Raw genomic sequence first — 16,071 nt, 5'->3', positions numbered from 1 at the left:
TTCACCCACACACAACTTCTTTACAAAGAATTAAGAATGTGCTGCTTGACCCCCAACAAGACCTGAGCTGTGGGAGCCTGACTAAATTATCCTATTTTCCCTACAACCAGGATTTGGTTTGAGGGAAATTTCTTAGGCTTGAGTTTTATATCATATGAATCATTCTCTCAATTTTATATGTTTAAGATTCTGGGTTCAGAGCACATAGCTGGAACCTAATAAATATTTGTTGAATGAACAAATTGTTAAAAATTTTTTCAAGCAAACGTGGAACTGCAGTTAGACCTTTCCTTTCTGTGGAGAAAACATTTCTTCTTCTACTTACATGTACGTAAAGCACTTTCTTCTTGGAATAAGCTATCAAACATTCCTGACTTCAGGGACCAGTGTGTGATTTGTCCTTTTGAATTCAGAATTGTCCTGAGTTCAAAGGAATAGATTACCTTGACCTTGTGTGTATTGCCATGAGCAACTACTTAAAATGCCTTTATTTGGTTTATTCCTATATATTTAGGCCACTTGCACAATTCCATCAGTTGCAAAAGAGTGACAGGATCGGCAAAATAAAATAATAATAGCACCTATCTCATAGAACTGCAGAGAATCAAATGGTACAATCTATGTAAGCATTTAGCCCCGTACTCAGATCAGAGCTGATGCTTAGTGAGATCACTGCTCCTGCTACTAGCATTTGTTGGTGTTGCTGTTGTTACTGGCTTCACATAGGGTATGACTGATTTACAGAACTGTTAGTTGGCCCCTCCCAATGTCCCAGCCAAAGCACCCTTGCTAGTGTCTGGCTCTGTATTCAAAAAGGACAGATGCTGAGGATGACCTATTGGAATTTCAGAGGTTCCATATCCTTTTTTCCCCCTAGGGAAGTGGTTTTGCCTTCTTCCTTTTTCTTATAAGCTTGGAACACCTTTATCAAATGAAACTGTATTCAGAAATCCTCAGTATATAAAACAAATACAATGGGAGCTTCTCCAGCTAAAGCTAGGGAGGAAGGCCCCAAATGTCTGCCCAGGTGGCCTTCCCTTTATTCACCAGCCCCATCCCCCTAACTCCCCAAGCCCATTTCCACTGTCCTAGGGGTTAAAATTGTGACTGACTTGGAGTGCAAGGGGGATTAGTGTTTAACATCTCTGGAGCTTTACCTTTTAAATCCTTGGGTTTTTTGTCCCTTATCCCCCTCGGCATTTCATTGTCTGAAAATTGCTAGAGTCCTAACTCTGGAATCTCAATATCCTGGATTTTATGGCATTCAGTGGTATAGAATTGCCACAAATTCCTAATCCACAGAGGTTTAAAGACCCTGAAATTCTAGAGCATCTGTTATTAACTAAAAATGAGCTTTCCTTCTTACTTCTCCTTCCCCCACCTTATTGCATATATGAAACTTTCTGGTGGGAGCCATTTTCCCTTTTCTTCATCCCTTGTTCCCTGTCTTAAAATGGTGATATCTTCCCCACACCACTTACCACCCCTCCAAACCAAATATGTTGTTAGGCGGTCAGAATTCATTGCTCTAACCATTAAATTATTGGTTTGCCCAACTTCCAGCCTTTGTAGAACCCTCAACTCAAATGCACAAACTCAGGCACTAACCTGCAGAGTAAAACTTAGTACCTTATCCCCAGCTCCATCTTAAGGTTTCTCTGTACCCCTAACATTTCTCTGTACCCCAGTTTTGATGCCTTTCCATTTTCCAACAATTTAAGATGCAACTGGTATAAACATGAATCTCTCCCTTCAAGAGATCACAATCTCCTTCAAGATTCATCAAAGCATTCTCATTGCCCACAGCTGGGCTGAGAACAGTGGGCTGAGAACAGTAGTCCTCATTCTCATTCACTCAAACCTCCCCTGGTTCAAATCCTACCAGTTCCTAGTGCTATTACCCTGGGTAAGTAATTTAATCTTTCTATGGCTCAGGATTAAAGGAGGATTAAATGTATACAGTGTTTAAAACATGTATAGTCTTGACATATAGTAATTGCTCAATAAATATTAGCAATAATGGTAACTATTATTATTTGATTGACTGTTCCCTAATAGATTCATTAAGTTCCCAAGCTGTAGTATGTGGATTACTAAGAAGCTCTTTAAGTATCTGGGAGTTTTCAAGATATTTAATTTTTCAAAATTCATAACGGAAATTTGACATTTCCCTAAGATACAGCTAATCTAAATATCACATATATTTCTTTTTAGCTAGAGTTATATCAACTTGTGATTACGTTGGATATCAGGTGCTGATCAAAACCTCTAAGCAGCAGCAGTTACATATATTTTTTTGCTTAATAAAGTATAAGAGATAAACTATTACCTAATAAATACAGTTTAATTGTCAAAATTATTTATAATCTGGAGTTCATAAGGGCAAATAATTGCAGGGGTCTTTGGTGGTGAAGCTGGGAAGCACTCTCCTTATAACAATTAAAGCACAGGAGTGTATACTCCCAAAGAAACAATCTTCTAGCTAACCATATGTCACACTGATTCCCAATAGATGAGATTTGCAACAGCCTGGGGGTATATCAAAGTATCTAAATGCATGTCTTTACAAAATGAAACTTTAATTCGCTTTAATTAAAAAATGTCAGTATTATGCAGTAATTTAGGATGTAAGGATGCCAGAAATCAAACTAACAAAGATGGGGGTTAAAACTCCTAATTCTCTGAAATATTGGGGCTGGTGTGTTAAAATGGTCAACACTGTCAATTTGATTTTTCTGCTAACCATTTAATTACATTGATCCCTAGTATCCCTCCATTCTAGTTATATTGAAGCCAGATTGCTGTAAGGAGAACATTTGTTTATGATGGGGATTTTGTTTATTCCAAATCTCAGTCCCTCAGATGGTACAAAGAAACCATGCATTATTAGGATTCAAGGGAAAAAAGAGATCTTACACTTCTATCTCTTCATTACAGATGAGAAGTCTGAAGCCCAGAGAGCAGGAAGGATATGCTTGAGATGACACAGCTAGTACGTAACAAAGGTCTCCTAAATCTAAGTTATAAATCTTTCAGTTAACCTACACTATGGTTAAAAAATATTAAACCAACAGATTGTGCAACCATTAGGCATTATCATCAATTACAACGTGATGAGTACTGCTGGGTTGCTGGCATCACATTAGATGCTTTATCAACAGTCCCTCCTTGACACAGCCAAGTGTTCAATACTCAAATGGAACATTGGCATCTAGCTCAAACAGTCTAGAAAGAAACAATTCACCATTTCTCCCTTTTTCTCACAAGACAAGTCAGTTTAACTATTAACAATCTTCATCAGGTTTTGATGTTTCCTGCTAGGAGCCATGTTCAACCATGATCATGAGCAGTTGCCAAAGCAGCAACATGGTGGGACTAATAATTGAGACAAATCACTTTGATTTCAGCACAGAAACGGATTAGAGGAGGAAAAGAAGGGCAAGGAGGCAAGACTAAGAAGAAGCTCGTGGACTGGGAGGAAAAAAAAAAGGCAAGAGGAGTAGAGGGCTCAATGAGGTCCAACGTGAGTCTAGTGGGCATAAGAGTGAGAGAGCCAAAAGAATAGGCAACATTCCCATTTAAAGTTTTACAAGTATAAATATGGTGCTGAGGTCACAGGCAGGGATTTAATCCCCATTTTAGGATGGTTATGTTTTACTACTCCTACTTCTACTGCTGTTGCTGCTAGAAAAGGCTAGATCATTTATTCAGCCTTATTTCTGCCAGCTCTCTGTAAATGGATAATCTCACTTAATGCCCACCCTATACAATCCTATGAAGTAAGTTCTATTATTCTCATTTTACAAATGCGAAAATTGAAACTGAGAAGTGATAAGCAGCTTACTCAGGGTTACAGAGTCAGCAGGTGAGCTTAAAAATGCATCAGTCTGACTGTATAACCCATGCTCTTAACCACCATTTCAGGTTTGTTATAGATCTGTAGCATTTTTATATCAATGCTAAGTGCAAGCATGGTACTTCTCAAAGCTCACGTTTGTATCTGCTATGCTAAACTGCCTCCCCCAAATATTTATCTTGCCTCTAGTTTTTTGCTCACTCAGTCCACATGTCTCTTTTGAGCCATTTAGTTTGTCCCAGGACACGACATGTTTGATTCCTTTGGCATAACAATATAGGGTGGTTCTTCTGTTTTCTAACTCCACTAAGATTGGTCATATGGCTGAAAGTAGACTGGGCCTGGGGTTAATTTTTAGGACTGGACTTTATCTTCTGCTAAGTATTTAAGTATTGTAAGCCCCTGTCTAGAAATGATCTCACTCTATTAGTGCACTTGACATAAAAATACACAGATATGAATATTGTTCAGTACTGCCATACTTGTTTTGCTAAGGGCTCAGGAACGGTGAAGAACAATGTTACCATTACATGCAGTAACTTTTCCAGAGAGAGAGTTTCAGAGTGTTTTCATTCGTGTAATTTACTTCTCAAAACGCCTCTCTAAATTTAAAAAAATAAAATTATGTAAAAAATCATGTTATCTCAGTACCTAAGTACATAGAATGCAGCTAGGTGGTATAGTCTTTAATAACCAGGATTACTTAATACGTTGAACTTTCAGAAGAGAACAGAACTATGGTTACAAGAGGTGGGAAAGGGGAAGTGGAAGAACAGTTAGCGAGAAATTGGTTAATAGGCACAAATAATGATTATGTTTTCTAATTACGAACATGCTAATTATTTTGATTTAATCATCACACAGGTACACAGGTATTGATATTCAACTCTGTACCCCCCAAATATGTATAATCAATTATGTTTCAATAAAATAATTTCTAGGATTATGTAAATCAGAGCAGGAATTTTTTTATTCTTTAGTTAGGGCATGACTTTTCCCAGAGTATTCTTGGTCATCTAGTAAATAGAGCTGTAACACATTATGGGTGTGGGGCCAGGGAGCTCAGTGGGGTATAGTCCAGTGATAATGAGGCCATAGTTACAGGGCTTAATCCCTGGAAAGGCCAAATAACTCTCAGCTACTCACGACAACATTAAGTTTAGGCAGCTGGTTCACAGTGTGTGCCATTGGTTTCAAGAGGGCCTGGACAAGAAAGGGGGGCAGGTGGCTTAATGCAAGCTCATTACTATAGCTGGAAAAAACAACTTAATGTGCAAACTCTACAAATGGTGGTGGATTGAGCGGCATCATCTTTCCGTACAAGGGACAGCAAACAACACAGTGCACTTAAGAGCATTAAGTATAACAAAGAGCATGTTCCATTGCTCCATAAACATTGTTCTTCACAAATGCTAATGTATTTCAAATCTACTTCACAAAGCAAGCTCAAACTACACCTATTTAGTGCTTCATAGCAATATTCTACCTTGTGTGGCCCAAAATGGGTGCAATGAGAAAGCAAATACTTTTTGGGTGGGTGGTCCTACCCAAAGAATTGCTTCTGTAACACACTAGACACCACTTCTACTCTTGCCCATAGTTTCCTGAACAAAACAAACAAAACAAAAGTCAGAGGTTTTATTGTCAGCACTTATCCCCGAGTTCTGTGCCGTACACTACTTTGTCAGTTTCTCTAAACCAAGCTGTTATTCATTAATATCTTTAAGAAATAAATTTCAAAACTATTCATCTTCACTATGGGAACTTCATGTTACAGTAAGAAACAGGCTCCTCACTGAGCAGCACGGATAAGTCAGAAAAATACCTAACATGATATATTTACTTTCTCAAGCCTTAAAACTAAAACTAATTTAGGAGGACAGGGACCGAGTGCTTGATTTACGCATGAGCTAGCAGTAAAGTTTGTTTGCAATTATCAATGAGTTGATCATATTATCATTCTATATAATGATATGATTGCTGAAGATCCACATGTCAGGCAAAATTCTTTTGGCCAGTTGTATATCTTTATGCCTAGGAAGAAAATTATTTCAGGAAATACTTCCATTGTCACTTTCCATTAAACGTAGCTGCACGGCTGATCTAATCTATGTAACAAAGATACTTTGGTAATATACAGACATGGACTACATTGGTCAGTGGATTTTTCATGATACGCTTTTGTTTTGCCACACACTTTTGTCTTAGAGTTCCTTTCTTATACATTTTTCCTTTTAAAAATCAGTATGGGGATGGGTTTATTGTAGTACTATAATCCCAAATAAATGGATACAGCTATGTGAGCAAGGGTGTGGGCAAAGAGGCACTCTCATACACTGTTGATGGAGTGTTAAAGGGAACAAACTCTATCAAGGGCAACTTGGAAATTAAAAATGCACATATCCTTTCATGTAACAATTCCACTTTTAAGAATTTATCCTAATGATAAATTTGCATATGTATGAAATGGTTTATTTGTAAGAATTGTTGCTGAAGCCTAGTTTATAATAGCAAAATGTCAGAAACAAACTAAATGTCCATCAATGGGGGCCTGGTTAAATAAATTATGGTATACCCAAACAACAAAGCACTATGCATCTGTTAAAAAGAATGAGGTATTGGTATGTAACCATCTCTAAAACACAGGCACATAGTACGAAAGAAGACATACCAGTATAATATGTAACTGATTGTGTTAAAACACACAACACACACACACACACACACACACACAGAAATATACCATGTATGCCCAAATACAAGGTAAGGGGTTTTTCCCCCACATTTTTGCCATAGAAAAAAGGGAGTTGCCTTATATTTAAACCCTCATAAAATCTTTCATGTAATGTGGTACTTCTCCATATTCATTTATTTTTATCCACAAAGTATAGTTTGGGAAAGATGTATTAGGCTGAAATATTCTCAATCAATGCTAATTTTGGATGCTCAGAGAGAGTACCTGTCAGAATTGGAAGGAAATAATGTCAATAAATTATTTCTGACGATATAACCACATAACTGCAAATGTAGATGTCATAAACAAGCCTTTAAAAGATATCTTTTCAAACTAATGCAGTGAAAGGGGCTCCCATTAGCCAAAGATGGCACAGGTTGACAATCCAAAACAATAATGAATGTAACTGAATAAAAGAAATTGAAAAAAGAAAAACCCCTGAGTTCATAAAGATTGTTTTTAAATAAAAGAGAACACCTCTTTCTCCTACTGAAAAAAATAAAATAAAATAAAACACCTCTCATTGGGCACTTTTAAAAGTAACTTGGGTACCAAACTCTTTATACTGAAAGTTGGCAATTTAAAAATTAAGCATTTATCTTGACTTCCCCGTGTGAACTATATTTCAGGGTAACTAAAGAGCCTTAGCTAATGATGTAAAGTTTTTTTGCAACAAAAGCAGTCTAGCTAATAAGTATGGGAAAATGATAGATTTAGAAAACCACTACTTTGCAATCTCTAATAAAATAACTGATTTGAGCAATAATCATCAATAGATAAAACCACTGGATAAAAGGCTGATGGGGAACTTTACACAGGAGGGAAAAACAGTCACACACCGAATCTTCTGATCAGTTTACTCATCACTCAACTATGGGACAATGAGACACTGTGTGCATCCTGATGTGATGTAATGTGAAACACGTAGCACCACCTATGCCAAAGGTGGAACCTGAGTCTAATTAAGCCTTTAGAGCTAATTTCCATTTATAGGAAATACAGGGAATAGAGAACAAGTTAAATGACATCAAATGAGACTAATAGACAAATCCAGAAAGTGATACATTCTACAGAACAATGACCAGTTTCTTTAGGACATCAATGGTACTGGAAAAAGACAGGGGATTGCTTTAATATACACAGACTTAGGAGACACAATCAAACTCAATATGTGGATCTTCTTTGGATGCTGATTTGAACAAATCAACTATAAAAAAGCATTTTGAGATAATAAGATAACTCTGATTACAGACTGGGAATTAGACAATATCAAGCAATTGTTCATTTTTTGTAGGTTTCACAATGGCATTGTGGTTTTATTAAAAACTATTAATAAATGTTAAATCTGGGTGATAAGAATATGGGAGTTCCTGTACTATATTCTTTACCTTTGTGTAAGTTAAACAATTTGTAATGAAAAGTTTCAAAAGTGAGACAGTAGATAGTTATGTTGTGAAGATCTAGATATACACTACAGGACAGATTCAGAAAACAATCATCTTAATGTTATATGAATGGGTAATTGTCACTAGGAATAAAATATCCATAGTCAGAATCATCTACTCTTCTATACTTTCTGAATGTTATACCATGATGTCCAAGTAATACCTACTCAAAACAATAAGCTTAAACAAATAAAAAACACATTGTAGCTTGCATCTGTCAATCTATTTCATAACATAACATCAACCTATCTTTCTAGAATTTTTTCCTATTCACTCCCCTGCCAAACTGGACTTTTGAGTGTCTATAGAACTGGTGCTGTTGATTTAATTCCTCTGCTCTTTTTGGTGTGCATTCAACAAATACTTACTGAATATTAACTCTATGCCAGACAAGTCTGCAGACCCTAGGAACCCCAAAGTGAGTGAAACCTACAGTGTGAAGTGAATATTCATTTGGTTTCCTTCAAATAAAACTTCCCATAATCCCCACTTGTTAAATTCCTACACCCTCTCAAATCACTACTCAAATTTACCCTCCTCTAAGATTCCTTCCTCATATCCTCTCCCTGGCTAGAAATCAATTGTCGCTCCTCTCTACCCCCATAGCTCTTTGTAACTGCACTACAATACTTACTGTATTCTGCTCTACATAATAGTAATGTGTGGGACTGTCTTTCACTCCAAATAATAACTAGCATTTACTGAGCACTTAACTGTGTACCATGTACTATGCTAAGCACTTTAAATGCCTTCTCTTGTTTATTTTTCACAACCCTTATGAGAAATACGTGCATTCTGCTTACTATAAATGAGAAAACTGATGCTTAAAGAAATTAAATCATTTGCCCATAGCCTTCTGAGTCCAGAATCTTGGCTCTTTCTTTTTCTTCAAATTTTCCCCAAATTCTCCCTTTATTCCTCTATGGTCTTCTTCAAAGTTTCAAGCAACTATACATCTAGACAAGCTAAGATATAAGTGGTAAATACATGCTGACACAGATACAATCTGTTGGATTCAGAAGGACGGAAGACAGAAAAAGTCAGTTAAGGCGAAGGCAGCCAAAGAGGGGTTCATGGGAGAGATGACAGCAAAGATGAGTGTGTGAATGAAATATAGGTGAAAGACACAGGCATGGGGAGGTCTGTTTATTTCTTGATACAACTCTCCTTTTCTCCCTGTCAGATGTTCAGGGGGACAATGAGCATAGAGGTCACTGCGGACTCCCAGAACCTGGTACTACTTTGCGTTACACATAGTGGACACTCAATAAAAGTTCCCTGGATTAAAAAAGATATTTGTTAATCTAGATTAAAACCATCTCCTCTGAGCTGCTTCCTCAAAAAAAAAAGTTTCTATTATAAATGTTAAAGAGAAAAGACAAGATGAACCTATAGGAGAAAAAGGGTCTGTTTTTCAGTGCATTCTCATTTAAGGAAAGGCCTTAAAATGAATTCAAATATATTAATGAGAAATCTGTGAGGACAGCTGCCAACGTTAGTAAATTCAGCCCTCTGTTACATAGTTACTGCTTATTCAGGAATTGCACAGGCTTGCCAATGATAGCTGTTGACTGAAAATAAATATTTGATTTTGTTGTCTCACCCTACCCCATTTATTAAGCAAGTTCTTTTACATAACTATCCTAGAGGGTAAAGATACTTAAGTCTCCAGCAGATATATTCTGACAAACTCATGTTTGATAATTTAGGGGTAGCTGACCTTTTTTCTACCCCCCCACCTTTTTAAAGTTTGCATACATCTGCTCAAAATGTCTGGATTTGGTGGCCAATTATAGAACACGTTTCACAGCAAACCTAGTGAAATAATGTCACTTTCAGCCTTTGACTCACAGCTAAGGCCTCAAAATGATTAGACATGCAATTCTGAACTTGATTTATAGAAGATGGAGACCAATTCTCTGGCCCCAGGCCTGGATGCTGGAACAGCAGAAACCCATGCTGGAAAAATTTAGTTTTCCAAGTAGATGAGGGTGATTAATGGCGAAGTTCTTCTCAATTCCAGCTCCCAAGAGTGAACTGTTGTGCTTCCTGGAGCTGCAAATGGAATACTGGGGCTGATTATTTCTAGCACTAAATAATTACTGACACGATTTTGAATGCCACCATAACAACAGGTAAAGAAGACAATTAAAAACCCAGACTTAATGAAAAGAAAATAAAAACTCTATATATTGAGAGTAGAGACTAGTTTGTCTAACTTAGGCTAATAATTCATGGAAAAATCAATTGAGAGCCATTTAAAAGTAAAAAGAAAGTTAATATGTGTATTTTTCTGTTTTTTTGGTTTTTTTTTTTTTGTTCTAAAGAGAAAGAAAAATATTTTGCTTATTCACATTAAAAATGAAGAAGAGCAAACAATCTATGAGTGAAGAACAAAAAATACAAGTAGAAAAGATGGATGTACAGCACACACAGATACCCAAATGACAGAGAATCAGAGGTGGTGAAGCAGACCACGTCGTTGCAAGAGACAAAGAGATGAAGACTCAATGGGAAAAAGAGAGAGAAACAGAAAGAGCAAGACAGACATGTATATACGTGAAAAGACAGAGGACAGAGGAAGGGAGAGGTAGAAAGACAAACATTTTCATTAGTTCAACAAATATTTATGAAGGCAAAACAAACCCAGAGAGACAGGGGCAACAGACAAGGGAAGCTCTGTAGTTCTTCGAGTCAGGCCAAAGTAAACCCAACTGTTGACCATAACTGCACAAAATTGTTTTTGAGGGCCTACTAAGTGTAAAAGCACTGTGCTAGTCACTCAAGGAGACAAAGAGAGAAATGAAATCAATTCCCTACCCTCAAAGGACTTATTAAAAAGTTGTGTTGGGCATATAAAGTGAACTATCTGCTGATTTCATCATTCTTTAAAATGAACTGGCTGAGAATTTAAAATAGACCTTTCTGCAGTGGCAAGCAGGATTTCTGCTTTGATTTTTCATTTTAGATATATAAAGACTTTACAAAGGCATTCAGAAATGGAGAACTTTCTTTTCACCTTTAAAAGTCAGAGGCATAAATAACAGCCAGGAGGGAAAATCTCTTTGGTATGTACAGTTGCCTGGCGGCCTAATCTTTGCTCTTGAAGAAATTAGTCTTGCTTCACTACCTGGTATCTGGGAGATATTTGAAACCACCTCTTACATTTTTCTTTTTAAATTCAATGCTATTTTTGGCTCAGTTGGATTGTAGTGGGGAAGAACAATAAGTACAAAATCATAACATCTTCCACTCCCACCCCTCAAAAAAAAAAACAACTCTGAACAAAACCACTCTATGAATAAACAAATGAATAGCTCCCATTTAAACCTACAACTAGAGCAGTGTTGTCCATTAGAAATATGTGAGCCATATTTTAATTTCTTGGAGCTATACTGAAAAGATTTTAAAAAGGTAAAAATAATTTTAACAATATATTTTATTGAACTCAAAGTATGAAAAATATTGTAGTTTCAACATGTAATCAATATAAAATGTATTAATAAGATATTTTGCATTCTTTTTTCATACAAGGTTTTTGAAATCAGGTATGTATTTTATACTTACATCACATCTCAATTTGGACTAGTCACATTTCAAGGGCTCAATAGACCTATATAGCTAGTGGCTACCATATTGGACAACAAAGATTTGGAGTGCTACTTCCAAGTGGATTGCATATTCTTTCCTATTGTTAGCTCTACCAAAGATCTAACTAGGTTAAAATAAAACTAAAAGCCAACTTTTGTTCTCTGAGCCTCCTTAGTACATAATACTGCCTTTTTGCAACCCGCCTTGTGGTATTTATCTTTTCGGCATGAAGAAAGTGAGTTGAGGTTTGAATGCGAACTTAGGAAGGTATAAGCAAAGCAACTAGTCCACCAGAGGGTGAGAGGGAAAACTCCAGGTGGGAGATAATGGCTTTAGAAGCCAGCCCTGTTCTGCACTTAGGGGAATTGAATAAGCTTGCCTCAACGTTCTCCTTTTGCCCTGTGTAGCCTCCTGTCAAGCATTTATCACTGTAGACTGTAAGTTGAGGGCCTACGCCATCATTACCCATTTCTAGTCTCTAGCACTTAGCATGGTACCTGGTACATAGTTTGATGCTCAATAAATGTCTGCTAAACAAGTAAATGAATTCAAATAAATTTACTTTCTCATTTGCACTAGATACATTTCAAGTGTCCCATAGCAACATGGGGCCAGTGGCTACCATATTGGTTAGCATAGTTATGGAACATCTCTATCATCACAGAAAGTTCTATGGGACAGCACTGCTCTAGAGCAATTGGTAGAAATACTATTTGACTCATTAGGTGACAGGGGCCCTAGAGAGAAGAAAACTCTTTTTTGTGTGTGTGAGGAAGGGAGAATACCAGTGATATTAAATAACAAAGAAAGAAGCAAAAGCACTAACAGGTATATATTTTAGCCTCTTGGAAAGTTCATATGCAATGCTATTGTGGTTTCCACTGGAAAAATAAACTTGGCCCTATATTTCTCCCTGAGTTTTTGTCTTCCTCTGAGGATTTTCTCACCTTGATTCCCATAAGACACAGTCCCCACAAGTGCCCCTCTTACTCTTTAGCCCAAATATGTAATGAATGCTTTCCCTATTTCCCAAGATATGTTGGCAATTTTAAAAGAAACTTTAGTACAAAAGCTAGGGGGAAAAACAAAGAAAATATAAAAATAATGAAAAATAGTCAAGTTTATACACGATATATAATTTTTTGAACCTAAGAATCCCAGGAAAAGAAGTGAGGTGCGTGAAGAAATCCCATATTCCCTTATCCTAAAATAATTAGACTCTAATGGCTGATGGGCTAACACAATTTTTCAGGCATATTAGCTGTATCCTTTTCTTCTCAGCTCCTTTCCTCAGCCAGGAGACCTCTGGGGGGCCATCTTGGTTCCTGTCATACAGTTGGTACACCCGAATATGTGTCTCATTCCCCATTTAAGGACCCCCCTCAAGAACACTCCATTTCTCTTTAAACATAAACTTTCCCTGTTTCAAATGCTGTTGTCTACTCAGACCCTCTCACTTCGTTTCACATTGAGGCCTGGGAGACATTCCTAATTACAGCTGACTTGAAGAACTGGTGACTCCCACCTTCAGCTCTAGTGAATGATCCAATGCCATGGTTCCCATGGCTCACAGATGATCAAGATCCACTCCAGACTCTGAATCAAATCTCTGGCAGTGATGCCGGGGAATCTTTATCTTAAACAAGAATACTAGGTGAAAATAATGCACTTCATCTCATTTAAGGATTATTATTCTGTTTCCTCCATACTTTGATAGGCAACTCTGCCCACCTCTGGATCAATCAATAAGAGCTTTCCTCACCCTCACTCTATCACTTTGTAGTTTGACAGTGACATAGTATCTTAACCTTGCTATCCATATAGATGTAGGGGGGACATGGATAAAAGGGGTTTTTCACACAAACTAGAAGTTTCTATAACTCTACTGCTTTTTTTGAGAAATCAGTTTGAATCATCTAACTATATGGGATCAAAATGTCCTTACAAAATTCACAGTCAGCCTGATAGCTGGAAAGGCCAATACTAAGAATGCAAAACACAAATATAATCCAGGAAATGAGAAGCATAATTTACCAGAAATCCAAGCTGTTATTGAATTTTAACGACTGTTGCTAGTGCTCACCTTTTGATGTTTCGAAAAATAATCACTTACCCTTGACCAATTTTTTCAAATCTTGTGTATTTTTTCTTTGGGTCCCCAACACTCACAATGCTTCCTGAGAGAGGGGTGGGAAAAGGGAGAGAGAGAGAGAGAGAGAGAGAGAGAGAGAGAGAAGGTTGAAATTGATCTACTGGTCTTTTTTTAAAACTTAATAATGAAAATTAAGATGCCACAGCTAATGACAAATAAAAAATTTGACCAATACTCCCAAAAGATTTCAACAATTTATATAAAAATGATACTTTCTATTTGCTAAAATAACAAATAGTAATATATTAATTAAAGTAGTAATAATAACCCATGCTGCTTTTATTCAAAATTGATGATGTTTGGGAAACAAAAAGGACTGATCACAGCCCAACATTTATAAAAGTTCTCATAAAATGATATGAGAGATTAGGAGATAAAAAAAAAATCTAAGAACTTGTACACACTATTTTACTACCTTCTCTGAATTGAAGTGGGGCTGAGCACTACACTACATTCAATTCTGGTGGACAAATATTCATTGAGTAATTACTATGCACCTAGTACTGTGCTCAGGGCGACAGGGATGGATCTAAAGAAGAAGAAAATTTGATCATAAAATAACGAGAATCATGCTTTTCAAAAACATATATTTCAGAACCTAGGACCCTATTACTGACCCAAATATTCAAACAGTTTCACCTAGATATGATTTACATACCATAAAGTTCATCCACTTAAAGTGTACAATTCAATGGTTTTTAATACATATACAGAGTTGTGCAAATATCATGATCTAATTTAAGAACATTGTCATCATCCCAGAAAGAAACCTTGTACCTGTGAGCAGTTACTCCCTATCCCAGCTCAGCTTCCCAAACCATCCCTAGGCAAGACTTTATTTCTATAGATTGTTCCAAACATTTTTTAGTAAGCTTATAAGCCATCCAAGAAAACCATTACTTTATCACGTTTGGCTTTGAAAAAAATATTGGTTTTGCTATTTTAAAAAATTAACTCTACCACTCAGAGGATGAATACTTGCTATCATTCAGAATAAATCCCAAAGAAATGACATTGACTCTTCAAGGCAGTGCTCAAATAGGTCCAGAAAAATTCTGGGCCATAGCAGCACTATGGGAATAAGGGTGCGCTTCTCAAGGGGACTACTATGAAGGGCATCATTTATTTGGATGCCTCTGTCTCTCTCCCTTCTTTCCTTTTGGAAGTAAACATATCAGTATTACTATCTTTGAGTTATATCTTACTAACGCACAGCCCCAGAAAGTGTAGGATTGGTTGGTAAGACAAGACTTATACATGTGAACGAATCGAGAGATCTGTAGACTCTATCTCCTAATTGTCACTCTTATTCATCCCCTTCTCTCCATGCCCAAGGCCACTGACATTGTTCAGACTCTCAACATCTCTTGTCCAAAAAATTGTGCCAGTCATAATCTACTTCTGAAGCCTGCCTTCTCTAATTTCTCTTCCACAATGTGTTTAGAATAGGGTGACGATATAATTCATAAACCAAGACTGTTCTGGACAAACTGAGATGTATGGTCACCCTACTTCAGATGATTTTGCTCCATTGTTCATAATTCCTCAAAAGTTCCTCCTCACTACAGAATCAAGTCCAAATTCCTTAGTTGGGCACAGAAGGCCCAGCTCCATCCAGCACCATCTGGCTCCTTCCTAACCAGACTAACTTCATGTCATTCTTTTCCTCTCTCCTCATCCCTCCTACTTTAGACCCTACTAATGCTATCGCTATCCAATACTTAGGTTTTTGCACAGGTTCCCCCTATCCCTTTTCTATCTAACCCATAAATTCATATCTGTCACTTAAATATAATCTCAAATCAGCCTCCTTTGTGAAGTCTTCTCAGATTCCTCTGATGAGACGTACATGCTTCTTCTTAAGGGCAGGAACTTGTCTTTTCATCTCTGTAACTTCGATGCCTAGAACAGTGGCTGCCACTGAGCAAATATTTGTGGATTAAATAAATGAGAACAGAAAAATATGTATTCAAGTACTAACCTGGGTGCTACAGCCAATAGCTCGTGCTAATTTAGACAATAATCTATTCTCTGGCCTAGTGGACAACCTAACTCAGACCTAACAGGAGATATTATACCTTGAGAAAAATAATCAGTTAAATATTTCACATCAGGTTGTTGGTTTTTATTGTTGTTGTGGAAATCCATGTTTCAGTTAGGTTACATAGGTCTTAGATAATATATGAGCTCTTATAATACTTTTTCTCCTGTATTTCCAATCTCAGTCAGTAGTATCACCAATCAATCCACTCAGTAGCCTGAGTCAGAAATCTGGGATTCATCTTTGACTTGT

The 16,071-nt window shown here is 36.9% G+C and overlaps 1 protein-coding gene across 1 annotated transcript in view; it reads right to left on the bottom strand.

Moving 5' to 3' along the window:
- Positions 1 to 16,071, bottom strand: part of PAK3 (p21 (RAC1) activated kinase 3) — a 103,487-nt gene that overhangs the window by 25,799 nt on the left and 61,617 nt on the right. The window contains exon 10 of the mRNA XM_063083211.1: positions 13,740 to 13,803. Within this exon, the coding sequence (XP_062939281.1) occupies positions 13,740 to 13,803 (64 nt within the window). The remainder of the gene's footprint in view (positions 1 to 13,739; positions 13,804 to 16,071) is intronic.

This window comes from Cynocephalus volans, chromosome X, assembly GCF_027409185.1.
Source record: "Cynocephalus volans isolate mCynVol1 chromosome X, mCynVol1.pri, whole genome shotgun sequence".
Lineage (NCBI taxonomy): Eukaryota > Metazoa > Chordata > Mammalia > Dermoptera > Cynocephalidae > Cynocephalus > Cynocephalus volans.
This window is presented reverse-complemented; position numbering and strand designations above follow the sequence as displayed.